We start from the raw sequence: 16,510 nt of genomic DNA, 5'->3' as shown, positions 1-16,510 counted from the left end.
GAATAACAAATAAATTTGCTGCTTAGATTAGTTTATTAAAAATTCAAATATATTACTTCGATATTGAATAAGGACAATATTAGAATGCTGCTTTTAAAAAATAAAAGATTTTGGTATTCAGTACATGATAATATTTCGATATTTATGAAATTTGTACATTTATTTCTGTTTTAAATTTAATGAGCTTATGTAACTCTAGAGATATTTTTAGGTTAAGGCATTAGGCATTAACTCTCAAATACTGAGCAGCAATTATATATTAAATACATTCTTCAATATTAAATAAATTCTTATCTTTTTTGCTATAATAACTTTTGAAACACCAACTAAGAATTCTGTCAAGATTTCTCTCTTCATTATTTTGTGACTCGAACTTGCAACAAAATAAATTCAATTCTGTCTTTAAAAAATCTAAACCGATTTAGAGTTTGTTATTCCATCTAAGCCCCTTTCATCACAACAAAAGGTTTGTTTATTACTTCTACGCTTGGAATTTTTCTTTTAGCAAAATTTATTCCTGGCCCTTTCCATTCAGTTTAGTTTAAAGAAATTCTATGCGATTTATTGGCTTTTTTAAAGCATTAATCGCTTTTTGCTGACTAAATGTTAAATGAATAAAAATGTGTCCTAGTCAGTTTATTTATATATAAAATTCCATATCTAGTTAATTTTTCCCCACACATTCTAAAAACAGAAGCAAGGAAATCTAGTCTTAATAAATATTATTTTCATGATTCGTTTATAATTTGACTAATATAACTGTCTTTGCTTTTTAACCCAAAAAATATATTCCAACTATCGTAACTTAATTGTCCGTATCAGAGACGAAATTAAAAAGAGAGCTTAAATTGTGATTTGATTTTTGGAAATTTCGAGATTAACTAAATGTATTGAGATATTAAAAACGAGAGAAAAAATTGTTTTTTAAGAATCTTTGAAATGAGTTTTTTAAAAAACAAGCTTGTTTCTCAAATCCCAAGTTTTGCACCCGTGTTAATGGCACCCTAAGGCACTTGCCCTATCTGACCCACCCTTACACTACTGGTTATTTTTCATTCCTGTGAAATAGACTGTGATACTTGTTGAATTTATGTCTTAAAAATTAATCCATTTTTACGATTGGTAGATTGAGATCAAAAATAAATATTTGTACTTGATTGGGAAGTTTTGAGCGTTTCTTATGATGTTAGTTTGCAGTTATGTATAAAACAAAAAGTAGAGAAATTATTCGCTTTACTGCGTGGTTTGCAAATTAATCCTCACGTTTGCGTTTTCTTTATATTAGTTTCCAATTATATATGAAATAAATAATAGTATTCCTTTCTACATGTTCCCATAAAAAACAGCAGGAGGGCGAATTTTAATTCCTTCCTATCAATATATTTTAAAACTAATTGTAAAAAGAAATTTATATGTTTATATACGCTAGCATGAAGAAAAGTATTCCATTGTCTATATTAAATCGCCTTTAGATGACATGATATATATTTGTTATTCTTAATACCGCTCGGCTTCTTTAAATGTTTTAGGTGTTATTGCTGATCATTTCATGTTTTTACTTGGATAAAAGTTTCATTCTTCATGCATTGAATAAGCTTAACACTTGTGTATTATTCATTTGGAATTATTAAAAGGTATTCTGCATAAAATTGTAAAATCTATATAAGCAATATTGATGTTATGAAATCTATGTGTAGTTTAAGTTAAGGTATGGTTTAAACAATTATTTAATGTAACATTAGGTTTTGAAAATTTAACTTGAGTTATTTAAAAGAGCTTTTTATTTTCAATACGTTATGTTGCTGGATATATTGTATTTTTTTATCCTCTCTTTGTTACAGTATTGCCTTTTCTGTTGCAAATCTCATTCTTAATTTTGTAGTTTGTAACTTATTTTACTATTTTCAAGCTTATAAATTTTCATTATTTTCTGTTTTTCAGGGAAACAGTTGTTCATAAGTTCGTGATCAGTTCAACAATTGAAGAAAATCTTCATGAAATACATAAGAACAATTTATCATCTGAGGCTGTTGGAAACCCTATGACAGTGAAAGATTTAAAGCATCTTTTTGATGAAAATTGAAAATATATTTCATGCATAGGTGTATTCATAGTCACTGTATATTGTTTTCTGTTATTTTATTAATTTTTCTGCCAAACATACGTGATATATTTTTTAATTCAATTATAGTTCTATCCAAAAGGTCCAATTTCTAAAAAAAAATTGAATTCAATTTTTTTTAAATTGGGAATTTTCATATTTTGTCTATTAACTGTTTTTAGCTAAATGAATATTGAATGTTTTAATTGTACGAGTTTTTAATTAAATTGCAAGATTGTCAATATTATCATTATGTTTTTTCAGAAGAGGTCATATAACAAAGCTTTGTTAATTTAATTTTAAAAAGTAATTAAAAGTTCAAATAAGATTTTTATTTTTTTTAAATAACTACTGGCAGTATTTTAATACATTTAGTTTGACCAAATCATTTTTTGATTCAAGCAAATCATTCCAACACTTCTGTCCACTCATAAGAATCGAATAATGTCTTTTAAAAACCATGTTTATCTTTTTTTATTTCGTCTGTCAGAATTGTTATTTCTGTTGAGAAAGCGATTGAAGTATTGCCGATTTATTCAGTTGAAAAGTTGAAAAGATGTGTTATGATTAACATCACTTCTAAACACTAAATTTTGTTAGTCTGAATTAGAGCAATTTTGTAGCAAACCTAATTTATTCATTTAAATTTTTCAATTTTTATTAACACTAATATTTTAGAATATATATATATATATATATGCTCTTTACAGAAATATTTTATAAGTAATGCATATGCGGTTTTTTTTTCCCTTATTCCTTGAAATATATTTGTAAATTATTGCAACATTTTATTTATAAATTTTTATTTATAAAATTTTTAATGCTGAAACCACACACTTTTAAACATACTTTTTATATTATGGGATATTGTAATATATGAATATATTATATTAATTAAGTTCAATTTTATATTTTATTAAAGTGCTCCTGCATAAAGGTAACATGTCCTTGCATTAAAATAGTTGTGTTTATAGTTAAAATGTTTATTAAGTTTTATTTGATAGCATTCATTCTTATAATAGATATATAATTTTGGTCCTTAATGTTCCTTACTCATAAAACGTTTCTGTATGGAGAAAGAGAATGAATATGCAGTTTTCCCATAAATTATTTTCAATTTTCTAATTGCATAATCAGTTTTAAAATTACATGATTAATTTAGATAATATCTATGAATTTAAAGCACGATTCTCGTTTTCAAAATCTTTGTGGATAAATTTATTAATTTCTTTAATTTCTTATGTCATTTATCAGCTAATATATACAATGCTTTTATTGTAAAAAATGTAGCAATTCTTTTTAAATGACACTTGAAAAAGATTGACTTTGTGATTGCTGTAGAAACCTCTGAAAGTTCTCCGTCGATTTTTGATTGCTGATTCAGTGTGGTTTTACTATGGATTCTACTACAACATTCTGTTGTTAACATACCTATGTCATGTTACCTTAATGAAATCCATCCTGCCAAACCTAATACAAAGGAAGTTAATTTCATGATTTTGAGCACTTTCTTTTTGCCTCTATCATCCCATTTATGGATGATCGAATAATTAAAGTTATGGAGTTGTGAAACTTCCTGCCTTTATCGATTTGGTTTTGTAACTACTAAGTTTCTTTATATTCCTCCAATAATTTAAAAACGCCTATAGTTAGCTTTTCACCATTTTTTTTTTTCTAATGCCATTATGACTAAATCTTTGTTTATGCAATAGTAATTTTTTTTGTACATTTTTTGTAGACAACCCATTCATCTCTTTTGTGCAATTTCTTTCATTTTTTTCAGCTTGATAAATCACAAAACAGAATAATAATAATAATAATAAACTTGAGAGCAATCACAAAAAATGGAATCCTTTAAATATTTCTAAAGTACCTAAGTTAAATCAAAACAATGTGTCATCTTGTTGAAATGTACAGAAGATAATTTATTTAAATGGTTAAATTCAGCATGCTTATATAATTTTATTTTTTTTAAGTGTCTTATTATTCCTGAACGTATTAAGTTATAATTTATTTAGTCATTCTGTATATATTCGGTATTATTTTGCATTATTCATAATTTTTTTAAAGAATCAACTGTCTTTCAAATTATATCATTCATTGACATATGAATGTGAATTTTGAATCACTTTTGGGACTATGCAGTGTAATTTTTGCGAAATGTTTCGCAGGGATTTTAATACATTTGGTATTGTACAGTAAATGAACCTTTGAAAATCATTTAATGTACATTGTTATCATTTTTTTTAAGAAGAAGAATCGATTGTCTTTGATGTAAGATCGTTCATTGATATATGAATGTAAATCTTGAATCACTTTTGGGACTATGCAATGTAATTTTTGCGAAATGTTTCGCAGGGATTTTAATACATTTGGTATTGTACAGTAAATGAACCTTTGAAAATCATTTAATGTACATTGTTATCATTTTTTTAAGAAGAAGAAGAAGAATCGATTGTCTTTGATGTAAGATCGTTCATTGATATATGAATGTAAATCTTGAATCACTTTTGGGACTATGCAATGTAATTTTTGCGAAATGTTTCGCAGGGATTTTAATACATTTGGTATTGTACAGTAAATGAACCTTTGAAAATCATTTAATGTACATTGTTATCATTTTTTTTTAAGAAGAAGAAGAAGAATCGATTGTCTTTGATGTAAGATCGTTCATTGATATATGAATGTAAATCTTGAATCACTTTTGGGACTATGCAATGTAATTTTTGCGAAATGTTTCGCACACATTTTAATACATTTGGTATTGTACAGTAAATGAACCTTTCAAGATCATTTAACGTACATTGTTATCATTTTTTTTTTTGAAGAAGAAGAAGAATCGATTGTCTTTGATGTAAGATCATTCACTGATATATGAATGTAAATCTTGAATCACTTTTGGGACTATGCAATGTAATTTTTGCGAAATGTTTCGCAAGTATTTTAATACATTTGGTATTGTACAGTAAATGAACCTTTCAAGATCATTTAACGTACATTGTTATCATTTTTTTGAAGAAGAGGAATCGATTGTCTTTGATGTAAGATCATTCATTGATATATGAATGTAAATCTTGAATCACTTTTGGGACTATGCAATGTAATTTTTCGAAATGTTTCGCAGGGATTTTAATACATTTGGTATTGTACAGTAAATGAACCTTTTAAGATCATTTAACGTACATTGTTATCATTTTTTTGAAGAAGAAGAATCGATTGTCTTTGATGTAAGATCGTTCATTGATATATGAATGTAAATCTTGAATCACTTTTGGGACTATGCAATGTAATTTTTGCGAAATGTTTCGCAGGGATTTTAATACATTTGGTATTGTACAGTAAATGAACCTTTGAAAATCATTTAATGTACATTGTTATCATTTTTTTTAAGAAGAAGAAGAAGAAGAATCGATTGTCTTTGATGTAAGATCGTTCATTGATATATGAATGTAAATCTTGAATCACTTTTGGGACTATGCAATGTAATTTTTGCGAAAGGTTTCGCAAGGATTTTAATACATTTGGTATTGTACAGTAAATGAACCTTTCAAGATCATTTAATGTACATTGTTATCATTTTTTTGAAGAAGAGGAATCGATTGTCTTTGATGTAAGATCGTTCATTGATATATGAATGTAAATCTTGAATCACTTTTGGGACTATGCAATGTAATTTTTGCGAAATGTTTCGCAGGGATTTTAATACATTTGGTATTGTACAGTAAATGAACCTTTGAAAATCATTTAATGTACATTGTTATCATTTTTTTTAAGAAGAAGAAGAAGAATCGATTGTCTTTGATGTAAGATCGTTCATTGATATATGAATGTAAATCTTGAATCACTTTTGGGACTATGCAATGTAATTTTTGCGAAATGTTTCGCACACATTTTAATACATTTGGTATTGTACAGTAAATGAACCTTTCAAGATCATTTAACGTACATTGTTATCATTTTTTTGAAGAAGAAGAATCGATTGTCTTTGATGTAAGATCGTTCATTGATATATGAATGTAAATCTTGAATCACTTTTGGGACTATGCAATGTAATTTTTGCGAAGTTTTTCCGCTGAGATTTTAATACTTTTGGTATTGTACATTAAATAAACCTTTGAAAATAAAATATTTAATGTTTTTAAAAGAATGTTAAGTTGTGTTATTATGTTCATTTTATTAATTTACAAATGCTTATATTTGGTGTGGGAAAACAATTGAAATTCATTTAAGATTTCGGTTTTAATAAGGCAGCAGTCAAAAAACTTAGTTTATAAGAATTCTGCAAAAATTTTAATTAAATGGTAGATTTTATTGTTAATGACAACAGAAATAACTATTTTTGATTATCCAGTTACATCTCATGATTTACTTATGACATATATTTTAACGCATTTAAATATTAATATAAAAAGTTAAGAAAAACATTTTAATGTTAAAAAAAAATGATCTAGAAGCACTTAATAAGGTTTTTAAATTTTTGAAAGCTTTTCATTCTATGCTAAAACAATAAAATAGTTTTTCTTCATACAAAGTGCAATATTCTATCCCAAATATTTAAAAACGTTCTTTGACAGTGCTTCCATTTTTATTATGGTGTAAAAACATTTTGGATGAAAATATGTAAAAAATTACTTTAAATGTTGATGAATCACAGAAAATTTTTTACAAAAATAAGTAGCTGAAATATTTAATTTTGTGAGTTGGAATGCGATTTATTTTAGCAGTGCAAATTTGTGGAAAAGATCTTAAATGTTTTTTCAAGATAGAATATGTTGACAATTTCCACCATTAATACTGCTACCTCTCTCCAAATTATATGACGAAGATAAAAAGTGCACAGAGAAAAATTTGACAAGTGTAATAAGATCCAATAACGAATTATTCATCTGAAAAAAAACTTTTTTAAATATACTACTCATAGTTTTTTAAAAAGGGAAATAAAAATATTCCTAATTTTTTTTGTTCCATTAAATAAATAGTTTATGCCCATAGTAACCGTAAGAGTTCGATTTATAAACAAAATTACAAAGAGCCGTTATCTAATATAAAATATCCTGGTGATTCTTTGGAGTATTTATAAATTAGCACGAGGTTATAGGTGTTCCGTCAAATATGAAAACGTCAAATGGATTTATAATTAATTATAGCGAAATGTGCAGAATCCTAAACAGCAATAGAATATTTCTATGAGTTTAGATTACAAATTGCAATAGCTCGACGAACAGCAGATATTTTGGGGATTTACAATATCTCCTTTATAAAAATTTAAGGAGTGTAACATGAAAGGAAAATTTTATTTCATCAAGAAATGTTTTAATATATAACAGAAGGAAAACTATAATTAGATGTTCAATAAAATTTTGATTATGCATTCCTCATTACTTTTGATGAATATGCTACTATTTTTTTAATAATCTGAAATGACTCTTAAGAAATTGAGTTCCAGTTTTAAATTCCGATTTCATCTGAAAATTGCAACTTCATTTTGTAATATAAATCAAGTACAGAGTGATTTTTCATGAAAATATGTGGCATCAAAAATAATTTTGGGAAAGTATAATTTAATGTTTGCTTTTTCATTAAAACATTTTAAAGAGTACTCGAATTTATACTATTACAAAGAAAGTTATCGTGAAAGCCTTAGAAAGGAGAAGAATGTTTGTAACATAACTTCAAGAAAATCAATTTCTATGTCATGACACCAACCTCCCCTTAACTGTACCAGCCTCCTGACCAAAAGAAGTAACGGGAAGAAGGAATTGTGCTGTAGACGAGTGGGAAACGGCAGTGAGTGTTACTTGGTACAAGTTCGACGAGGGTCTCCGAGATATAAGATTTTGAATGAATATTAATTGTGAATGTGTATATAGTCATTAGTTACTCGAAAGAATTCTATAAAATCTTGTTTTTAAAAAAGAATAAGGCTTACGACACCCTGCTTAAAGGACATCATTATAAAAAAAAGTATTTTAAAGAAACCGACAAAGAATTTGCGGAATGATACACGCATCCGTTAAAGCCCATAAAGAGTTTTTAAGAAAATTAAATGTTTATAACTGTATATAAAGATTCATCAAATGGTTTCGTATTTGGAAGAGGAGAGAAATTCAGTATTTTTTGCTGTGATGACCTAGATTATATTCGGAGAACAGCCAACGAAACGACAAAAATAAGACAGGGGCAATTGTAATGCTCGGATGTACTGCTATCACCTTTCGAAAAAACAAAACACATTATTGCTGAAAATATTTTTTTTTATTCAAAGATATAAAAAAAATTATAGACCATAATATAAATTATGTCTTCTACATTTTTTTTTTTCTCCTCTCTCTTTTAACTCTTTGAGCGGTGAAAATTTTCACCTCACCAAAACTATCAAATAAATAAGAAAATGTAGGAGCAACCTGAAGCAAAATACTTATAAAAATATTCAATTTAAAATGGTTATTGAAAAACTTAGAATGAAGTAAGATAAGCTAAGATGATTTGCGAGTATATTTAGCTTGCAAGTATTGAAAGTTTTCACAGCATTTGGAATAGCTACAATTAAATATGCTCTAAATTACATTAACTTGACCTTAGTCACAGGATGAATATAACAATGCATATTATACAGCAGCAGCAGTTTATGTTCATCTTTGTTTGAACTGCAAAATATGCAATGGATTCCAAAATTGAATTGGTTTTACAAACCTGCCTTATATCACACGAAACTATTGCTCTTCGTTCCTTCCCTAATTTTTATGAAACAAGATGTAATCAAAATGATGTGCTCACGCTGGTATGGTACTGAAGTTTATGTAGGGGGTGTCGGCTCAGGTGTCTTTCTCGTTATCTGGCTGTGGTTCAAAATTGCTAGATCTGTCCCAAAATATCAATTTTTCTTCAAAATGGGCATTTATGCAACTAGGCTAAGGAGCCTAAATGAAGAAAAACAGTCATTCAAATTAGAAGATAAAAATGTTATAATAATTTCCTCAATATCATATCAAATCAAATTTCATTACAAAGTCAATATTTTTAGTTTTTCTACAAGTTTTGTTAACTGAAAAAATTTATTTATTAAAATCAATAAAGATATCTAAAATATTTCTATTCTTTATAACGCTTAGGCTCTGATTCCTTTCGAATTAGTTTCTAGTTCAATATATTATACTAACAGTGTAGTATTTTTTCCCATAAAAAGTTTTCAGAATTTTCTTTATGTTAACAAAATTCTAAAAAAAAAATTTCGAAGTTAAAAGAAAGCTTGAATTACATAATTAACAATTCAGTGGCAACTTGAATTAATTCATTAGTAAAATTCATAAAATAAAGTAAATGCCAGAATTACAGATTTATTTTCTCACATAATTAATAAGAATTGGCTGTATAATCCAGCAAATACAAAATGTAGCAAAAATTTGTTTTTTTCTCATCACATTTATGATGGATATTTATTAGAAAACAAAATATGAATATGTATACATGGTACAGGAATTTGAGAACTAAACTTTTATTATTAAATTGCATGCATTATAATTATTCCACTGAATGAAAGATTGAATTGAAATTGCACTCTTCTTTTTACTTGCAATTTCGTAAATAATGATATATAAGTGAATTTCTTCTGGCAATTCTTTCTCCATTGCAATTAAGCTTAAACAAAGATTGTTTGTTATAACAAAGTTATTCGTTGTCATTCAACTAAAAGCACGAGCCCCATACCGAGCCTGCACCTTCAGGGTGGCCGCGATCGCTTTTTATCATATTGGTTTCTTCAAAATCAAAAGAATTTATTATTGTCTATATAATTCCATCTGGTAATTGTGAACTGGAAGAATTCAATTGTCCAATGGATCATTATGATCTATTTTCCTGATTTTATTAATTTTTATTTTGTGCAGATAATTACTTCAAGTCACCTAAAGAAATTGTGTTACTTATATCAACTGACTCAGAATTAACTATTTCATTATTGCATGTATTACATGAGGTTTGGGGTCCATTCAAAGAACTTCGCGCATCTCTGTTGAAATTCGATTCTTGATGTGACAACATATGTTTGTTAAAATTATGAACATTTTCAAAAGTTAAAGAGCAAGAAATGGATACTGCTATAAGAATCTCAAACTTTGATGCAGCTTTCAAAAAAGATTCCAGTTCTTCTTCAGATTTAATTGCATACTTATGAAATTGAGTGTTCAGAAATGACAAAAACTATCTTTCACAGAAAGTACATTTTCAAATTCTACTAAATCTAGTTGTTTTGGCTCAATTATTACACCTTTCTGATGTTCGAAAAGCTCATACGAATCAGAAAATATTGTATAACAAATTTAGCTCTGATCAAAAGCTTTCAATAGACTCGACAAAAGATTTCAAAAATCTCATTTTTAATTTGAGAATTTAAGTAAAGATTTTCTCGAAGAACCCTAAACGAATAACTGAAAGAAGGTAATATAATTTTAGTAATGGTTTGATAAAATAATTTTCGAGCACCAAAAGGTTGCTTTGAATCAAAAGATTTTCCAGTTGAATAACTCTTTTGAAAAATGAAATGCGTAAGTTTTGTATGACCGCCAGAACGGACCTGAATAGTGAAACACTCTAAAAATATTTATTCGGGTGTGATGATTACGTATAATGTCATCTATACTCTCTTGACCTGACTTTATTGTTTTTCCAGGATGAAATCTAAAAATATCAAGTACATGAAGCAAATAAAAATAAAAATAGCAGTATTACGGGATCTTCGATGACTCATACACTTCAGACGTACGCTGTTTATGCCAGGGTAAGCCTGCAGTGTTAAACAATGTGATGTGGAATTTACAGTTCAGAGTCCAGATGTTCATTGTGACTACAAGAGAGATGAATTGGCCAAATAGCAGATCCATTATTCCGCTTTTCATGACGTCTCAATTTTAGAAATCGGAAACAAATAATCTTTTTTATGTGCTTTTATTCTTAACTCTAATACGCACTGAGTCTCTTTTGGAGATAGCTTGATGATATTTGACTAGTTTGTAATTAACATTTCCTCCGTATTTTACACCGTTTTTGATGCAGAAACGCTAACTCCGAATTTGTTAGATTGGAGTGTAAATGGCTTTATCACATCACACCTTTCCACTTTCTTTTTCTTTACTAGAACCATATAGGAACAGCAAACTGGTATTCCAGGTTGTTATTCCAGGCAAGCAATGGAACAGCACTCGATTTTTTTTTTTTTTAATTGTGATTCGCATACTCTCTCACCTCGCATGAAACTTTATTTCAGGGAGTACTAAGATTGAAATTGCAAATAGACAAATAATTAAATATAAAACATTTTTTAATTAATATGATTTACATATTACAGGCTAATAGCCTTCAACGGCCACTTCATCAAATTAATTATTTTAATTTGGAATTTAATTTTAATTAATTGAATTTTTGCAATGCTGTAAACATTATTTGCTTCCATAAACCAAGAAATTAATTAAAAAAAATTATGAAAAAAGAAATAAAAACTGAAAAAAAATGTGTATTTACATTTGAAATGAATTTTGTTATATAAACAAAAGGAAAACAAGCCGAATAATTTGCTGCTAATAAAGATAATGATGTAGGCACTTGCATTTAACTATTAAAAAAGGGTAAGCACAATGACTTTTTAAAAAGTGCATTTACTTAAGATTATTTATAATTTCGGACAAACATACATCTAATTTAAATTAAAATAATCGCACACTAGCTAAATAATTATAAATCATGTATTTAAGTTAATTTTAATACATATTGAATTACAAATTAATTGTTGCTGTGAAACTAAGCAAAATTATAACTTTATAAAATGTACTGCTAAATAACTTAGAAAAATTCATCACAACTATCTAAATCATTCGTCTATATATCTAAAAAATGCGTCATATGCCAATATAATTCTGAAATATATATTATCACATACTAATAATAACAAGTACTAACTTGTAGCATCCACTGATGATAAAACATCTAAAAGGGTTAAATTCTTGGTCAAAAAATATGTCTGATATTATAAAAATTTTTAGACATTAAAACCACGCATGAATTTAACAATTATTACACTAACCTCATTTTCTGGGTGATTAGAAGCAGTGGTTGACTGGGTCTGAAAATATTGGTTGCTAAGCCACAATAGCAACCAACTCACACTCGAATGATGTCATTCAATTTTTGTAACGAATAGATAGAATTTTCAAGAATATGTGCATGAATTGAAACCAAAAGATATAATTTCTTTAATATTAAATTATTTTTATTTTGTAAATCAGTATTTTTCACACAAATACCTTATTATATATATTTAAAAAAAGACATATTTATTTTCGTGTGCTTTGGTATTCTATCAGGTGTTATTATTTCATATATTTTTATTTTCATTGAAACAGTCTTTATATCACATAGCAACAACATCTGATCTAATGTGAAAGCATAGCTTTTGTTATGACACAACTTATTAAAATTTTGCTTATTAGTACTGAAAAATAAGAAAAGCTTAATTGAATCGTTCTTGGCCATTACATAGTTAATATTTTATTAATACAAAGGTTAAAAACATTTTCATCTTGAATTACATCGGATATATCAAAACTGCTTAGATGAAAATAAATAAGCATTAAAAAGTTGAGATTATTCCAATTTATTCAAAAATTAAAGGTCTGTATAGATACTACTATTTACTGTGTACACGTTTTATATATATTATCATAAGTAAAAAAAAACTCAAAAACACAAGCATAATTTTTATGGCTGAAGCTGCAATAAGTTTTGATGCTTGTATAGTAAACTACTTGTATAATAAACTTTTATTTTGAGAACTTTTTTTTTTTTGTCAAACTCTTTGAGAATTTCTTTAATATTTTGAAAGAATGTTCTTAGTCAAATCTTAACAATTCAAAGATGAAGATGTGTATTGCATGCAATTCACTTCAGAAAGGAATTCAAACAAAAATCAACCGTACATTATCGTGTCATAATATAATATATAAACCATAAATAGACACATATTTTATTGCATAATAAATACAAATTAACGGAGTTTGAAGATAAACGATGAGAAACTCAACAAATGACCGTAAGTCATATATATATATATATATATATATATATATATATATATATATTTATATATTTAAAGTCTGTTCATATAGATGTTAAATCTTAAAAATGGATGTCAAATTTTTCTATAACAAATATTTATCTTTTTATTTTGATATATTCAATCAACCCAGGACATAAAAATCCACAGAAACACAAAATTGAAAATTTTGAGTGCAGGAACAAAGGCAAGCATAGTTGTTGGCATTACAGAAAAAAGTATCTCAAACATAATTAGTGCTATTAATCAAATCTAAATAAATATGAAGATCTCTTTTGCCATCGAGAGAATTAAAAGCTTATTATTATTAACTGGTTATCGTAATCACCGGGAGTATAATCCCTCACACATTTGGAGAAGAATGGATCCAAAATTCATTAAATTCTTGGCGAATATGAGATTTAAATATAAGATTTGGCGAATATGAGATTTAGAAATTTTTTAGATATAAAAATAAAGGGGTGGAATTTTTATTCTTGACCACATTTAGGTGGAATCTTCTCAAAATTGTTTGCCAATATATATTGCAATGCGACTGAGACTTACAAGATTTGATTCAAAACTTCTCACATGGTATCAATATCTAATATAAACTGGGATTTGATTGCAGCATTTTTTTAAATATTCGTGCAGAAAGAAAACTGTGAGTATTTTTATTTTGTCTTTGTTCACCAAATTCACTCTAGCAAAATTAATTTCTTGTAATTTGATCGGGAAAACTTTTAAGCCAACCTACACAAACTAGGGCTCCATATTGTCTTAAGTATAAGGGATCCACTTGCCATCGGGCCAGATAGCAATCTCCTTTATAATGGCAACCTGGCTATTAGAAACTACTATTTAATCGAGTTAAATCACATAAATGAATAAAATAAATGAAAAGGCACAAATAGCTTTATTCTTAAAAAAGGAGAATTGCTATTTCATTAAAAATGTTCGGCTAAGAATATCTATAACTTTAGTAATATCTTAAACAAATCATGCACACCTGATAAATATTACATGAAAAATCTTGTTCCTAAAAAAAATTACTTAAGAATAAAATTTAAAAAAATAGAGAGGCAGAGGAAGAAAACGAAATCCTAATATTCGTTAAGCATAAAGCACTTGCCCTTTTAGAGTTTAAAAGTAAAATTCTTGACTATAAAGGTTATCTGAGATATAAATGCCTTTTTCTAACATAAGAAAAACAACCGATTTCAAGATTTTACGAAACAATGAAATAGATTTCACTTAAGGTTCAACAATAAAATGACTATTCCAAATCACATCTCAGATTACTTTCAGAATTTGTTAAAATTATGGAAAGTTTACCTAACTAAATTTATATAATTGGAAAGATAAATTTTAAACTTTTATGATGATGTAAAAATTATCTTTATTCGATGATATTCAGATGTTAAAACCAAAAACACAAAACATTTGCTTACCTTTTAATTATTAAAATTTTAATTAAAGAGAAGAAAAATCTCTTCCAGGTACACATTCCGAAGTATATTTATACAAAATCTCGTATTTTCAAGTCAAACGCTCCTCAAGTGATGTTTCAAAGGAAAAACTGAACTAATTACCATTACTAATACTAAAACAATAGCTATTAGTATTAGTGATGGTAATTGCACAGTGCGTAGTGGTCTTTAAATATGGATCTGTCTTTCCTCCAAACATCATCTTAAGGACATGTAAATATATTAAAAATTCATAAAATTGCTTTAAATTTTTTTTAATGAAACTGTTCTGTTTTTACTGAACTTGCTTGGTAAATTTGATACATTGTTAGTTTAAGCCATTCTAAACGACTTAAATAAAAAAAATCAAGCAGCTTCTAGTTTGAAAATTTTGTACTTTACAAAAAAATAAAAACAAATATATATTATATTGATAAAGAATGTACAAAAAGTTGAGATAAAATGCATTTAAATCGTTCGATCCATTGGAATGGACTTTCTTTATACTTCCCAAAAATATAGAAGTATTCTTTCTCGTATTTTCCTCTTCCGATTGGAAATAGGAATGAACTTTTATTTCTAACTAGCCGCCTTTGGCGACCAGCCGGTTCGCCAATTTTGATAGTCATATAATTCACTCATAATATTATAAACGCCTTCAATCATAACGTTATATATATATATATATATATAATTTTCTGTTAGCTCCCGTAGAATTTATACTTTAAATTAAAGTGGAAAGGATTAATCTGCAATTAATATAATAATATTTTTTACTGAAACAAAGCATTTTTTATAATATGATTACTGAAAACAGAGTCACTGAGCGTTTAAACTTTATGGGTACTAAAGAACATCTTTCATAATTTATGTAATATCTCAAGAATTTGTCAACAAAATTTTCTCAGATTCATCATGAACAGATCGATTCATTAACAATGTTTAATTTTAAATACATCAAACACTAAGGAAATAAAATGAATCGTTTAAAATAATCGGTCGAAAACAGGTTTAAAAAAACTACTTAAAAAACGATGTACTTAAAACTATAAGCATATACAAAAAACATATAACTAATATAAATACAATTTAATTACAAAAGCATGCAACTAACCTAAAAATAATTTAAATCAAGAATCATCCGTTGATAATATTGTCAACAATCAGAACACAATGCGCATGCGTGAATTTTCAACGCCAGTTACGGTAACGCAAATGCATGAATTTTTCTACGCCAGTAGGGGTAACGCTATGTAGATTAGAAATTTTTATTTCCTTTATTCTGTGTTATTTTAATTCAAAAGTACTTCAGAATGAATCTGAAAGATCGATTAATTAACAATGTTTAATTTTAAATGCATAAAACATTAAGAAAATAAACGGAATCGTTTGAAATAATCGGCCGAAAAATCTTAACCCTAACTTCATTACTGTTGGGAGAAAAAAAACTGAAGCCTTACTCATTTGGCGGTGAGGAAAATGAAAAGATTTTTTGGCGGGAAAGTTAGTTTTTAATTAATAATTAAAATTCAAAAAAAGGGACCCCAGGTGCACATTCCCGACCTCTAAGGTATACATGTACCAAATTTGGTAGCTGTAGGTCAAATGGTCTTTTCTGTAGAGCGTCAACACACACACACACACACATTGTGCTTTATATAAGTATAGATGATTTGACACGAACATCAGATTTATTCGCTATATAATCAATAAGCATACAATACTGTAACATTTTATCTTCATGTATACACCGAGAAACCATAAGACACCAAGTAATGTTAATCGATATATTATTTTCCCTTTTCTATAAAATATCTAAGGATAGTCAAGTATCATCCTCCTCACCCAGCCAAAGAG

The 16,510-nt window shown here is 27.2% G+C and overlaps 1 protein-coding gene across 1 annotated transcript in view; it reads left to right on the top strand.

Moving 5' to 3' along the window:
• The window catches only part of LOC129958437 (E3 ubiquitin-protein ligase SHPRH-like), a 66,480-nt gene extending 60,308 nt beyond the window's left edge, over positions 1-6,172 (top strand). Inside the window, exon 25 of the mRNA XM_056070929.1 lies at positions 1,942-6,172. Within this exon, the coding sequence (XP_055926904.1) occupies positions 1,942-2,083 (142 nt within the window). The 3' untranslated portion in view covers positions 2,084-6,172. The remainder of the gene's footprint in view (positions 1-1,941) is intronic.
• The last annotated feature ends 10,338 nt before the right edge of the window (positions 6,173-16,510 follow it).

Source organism: Argiope bruennichi, chromosome X1 (genome assembly GCF_947563725.1).
Source record: "Argiope bruennichi chromosome X1, qqArgBrue1.1, whole genome shotgun sequence".
In the NCBI taxonomy this organism is placed as follows: Eukaryota; Metazoa; Arthropoda; class Arachnida; order Araneae; family Araneidae; genus Argiope; species Argiope bruennichi.
Note: the sequence above shows the minus strand (reverse complement) of the source record. Positions and strands in the feature narration are given on the sequence as shown.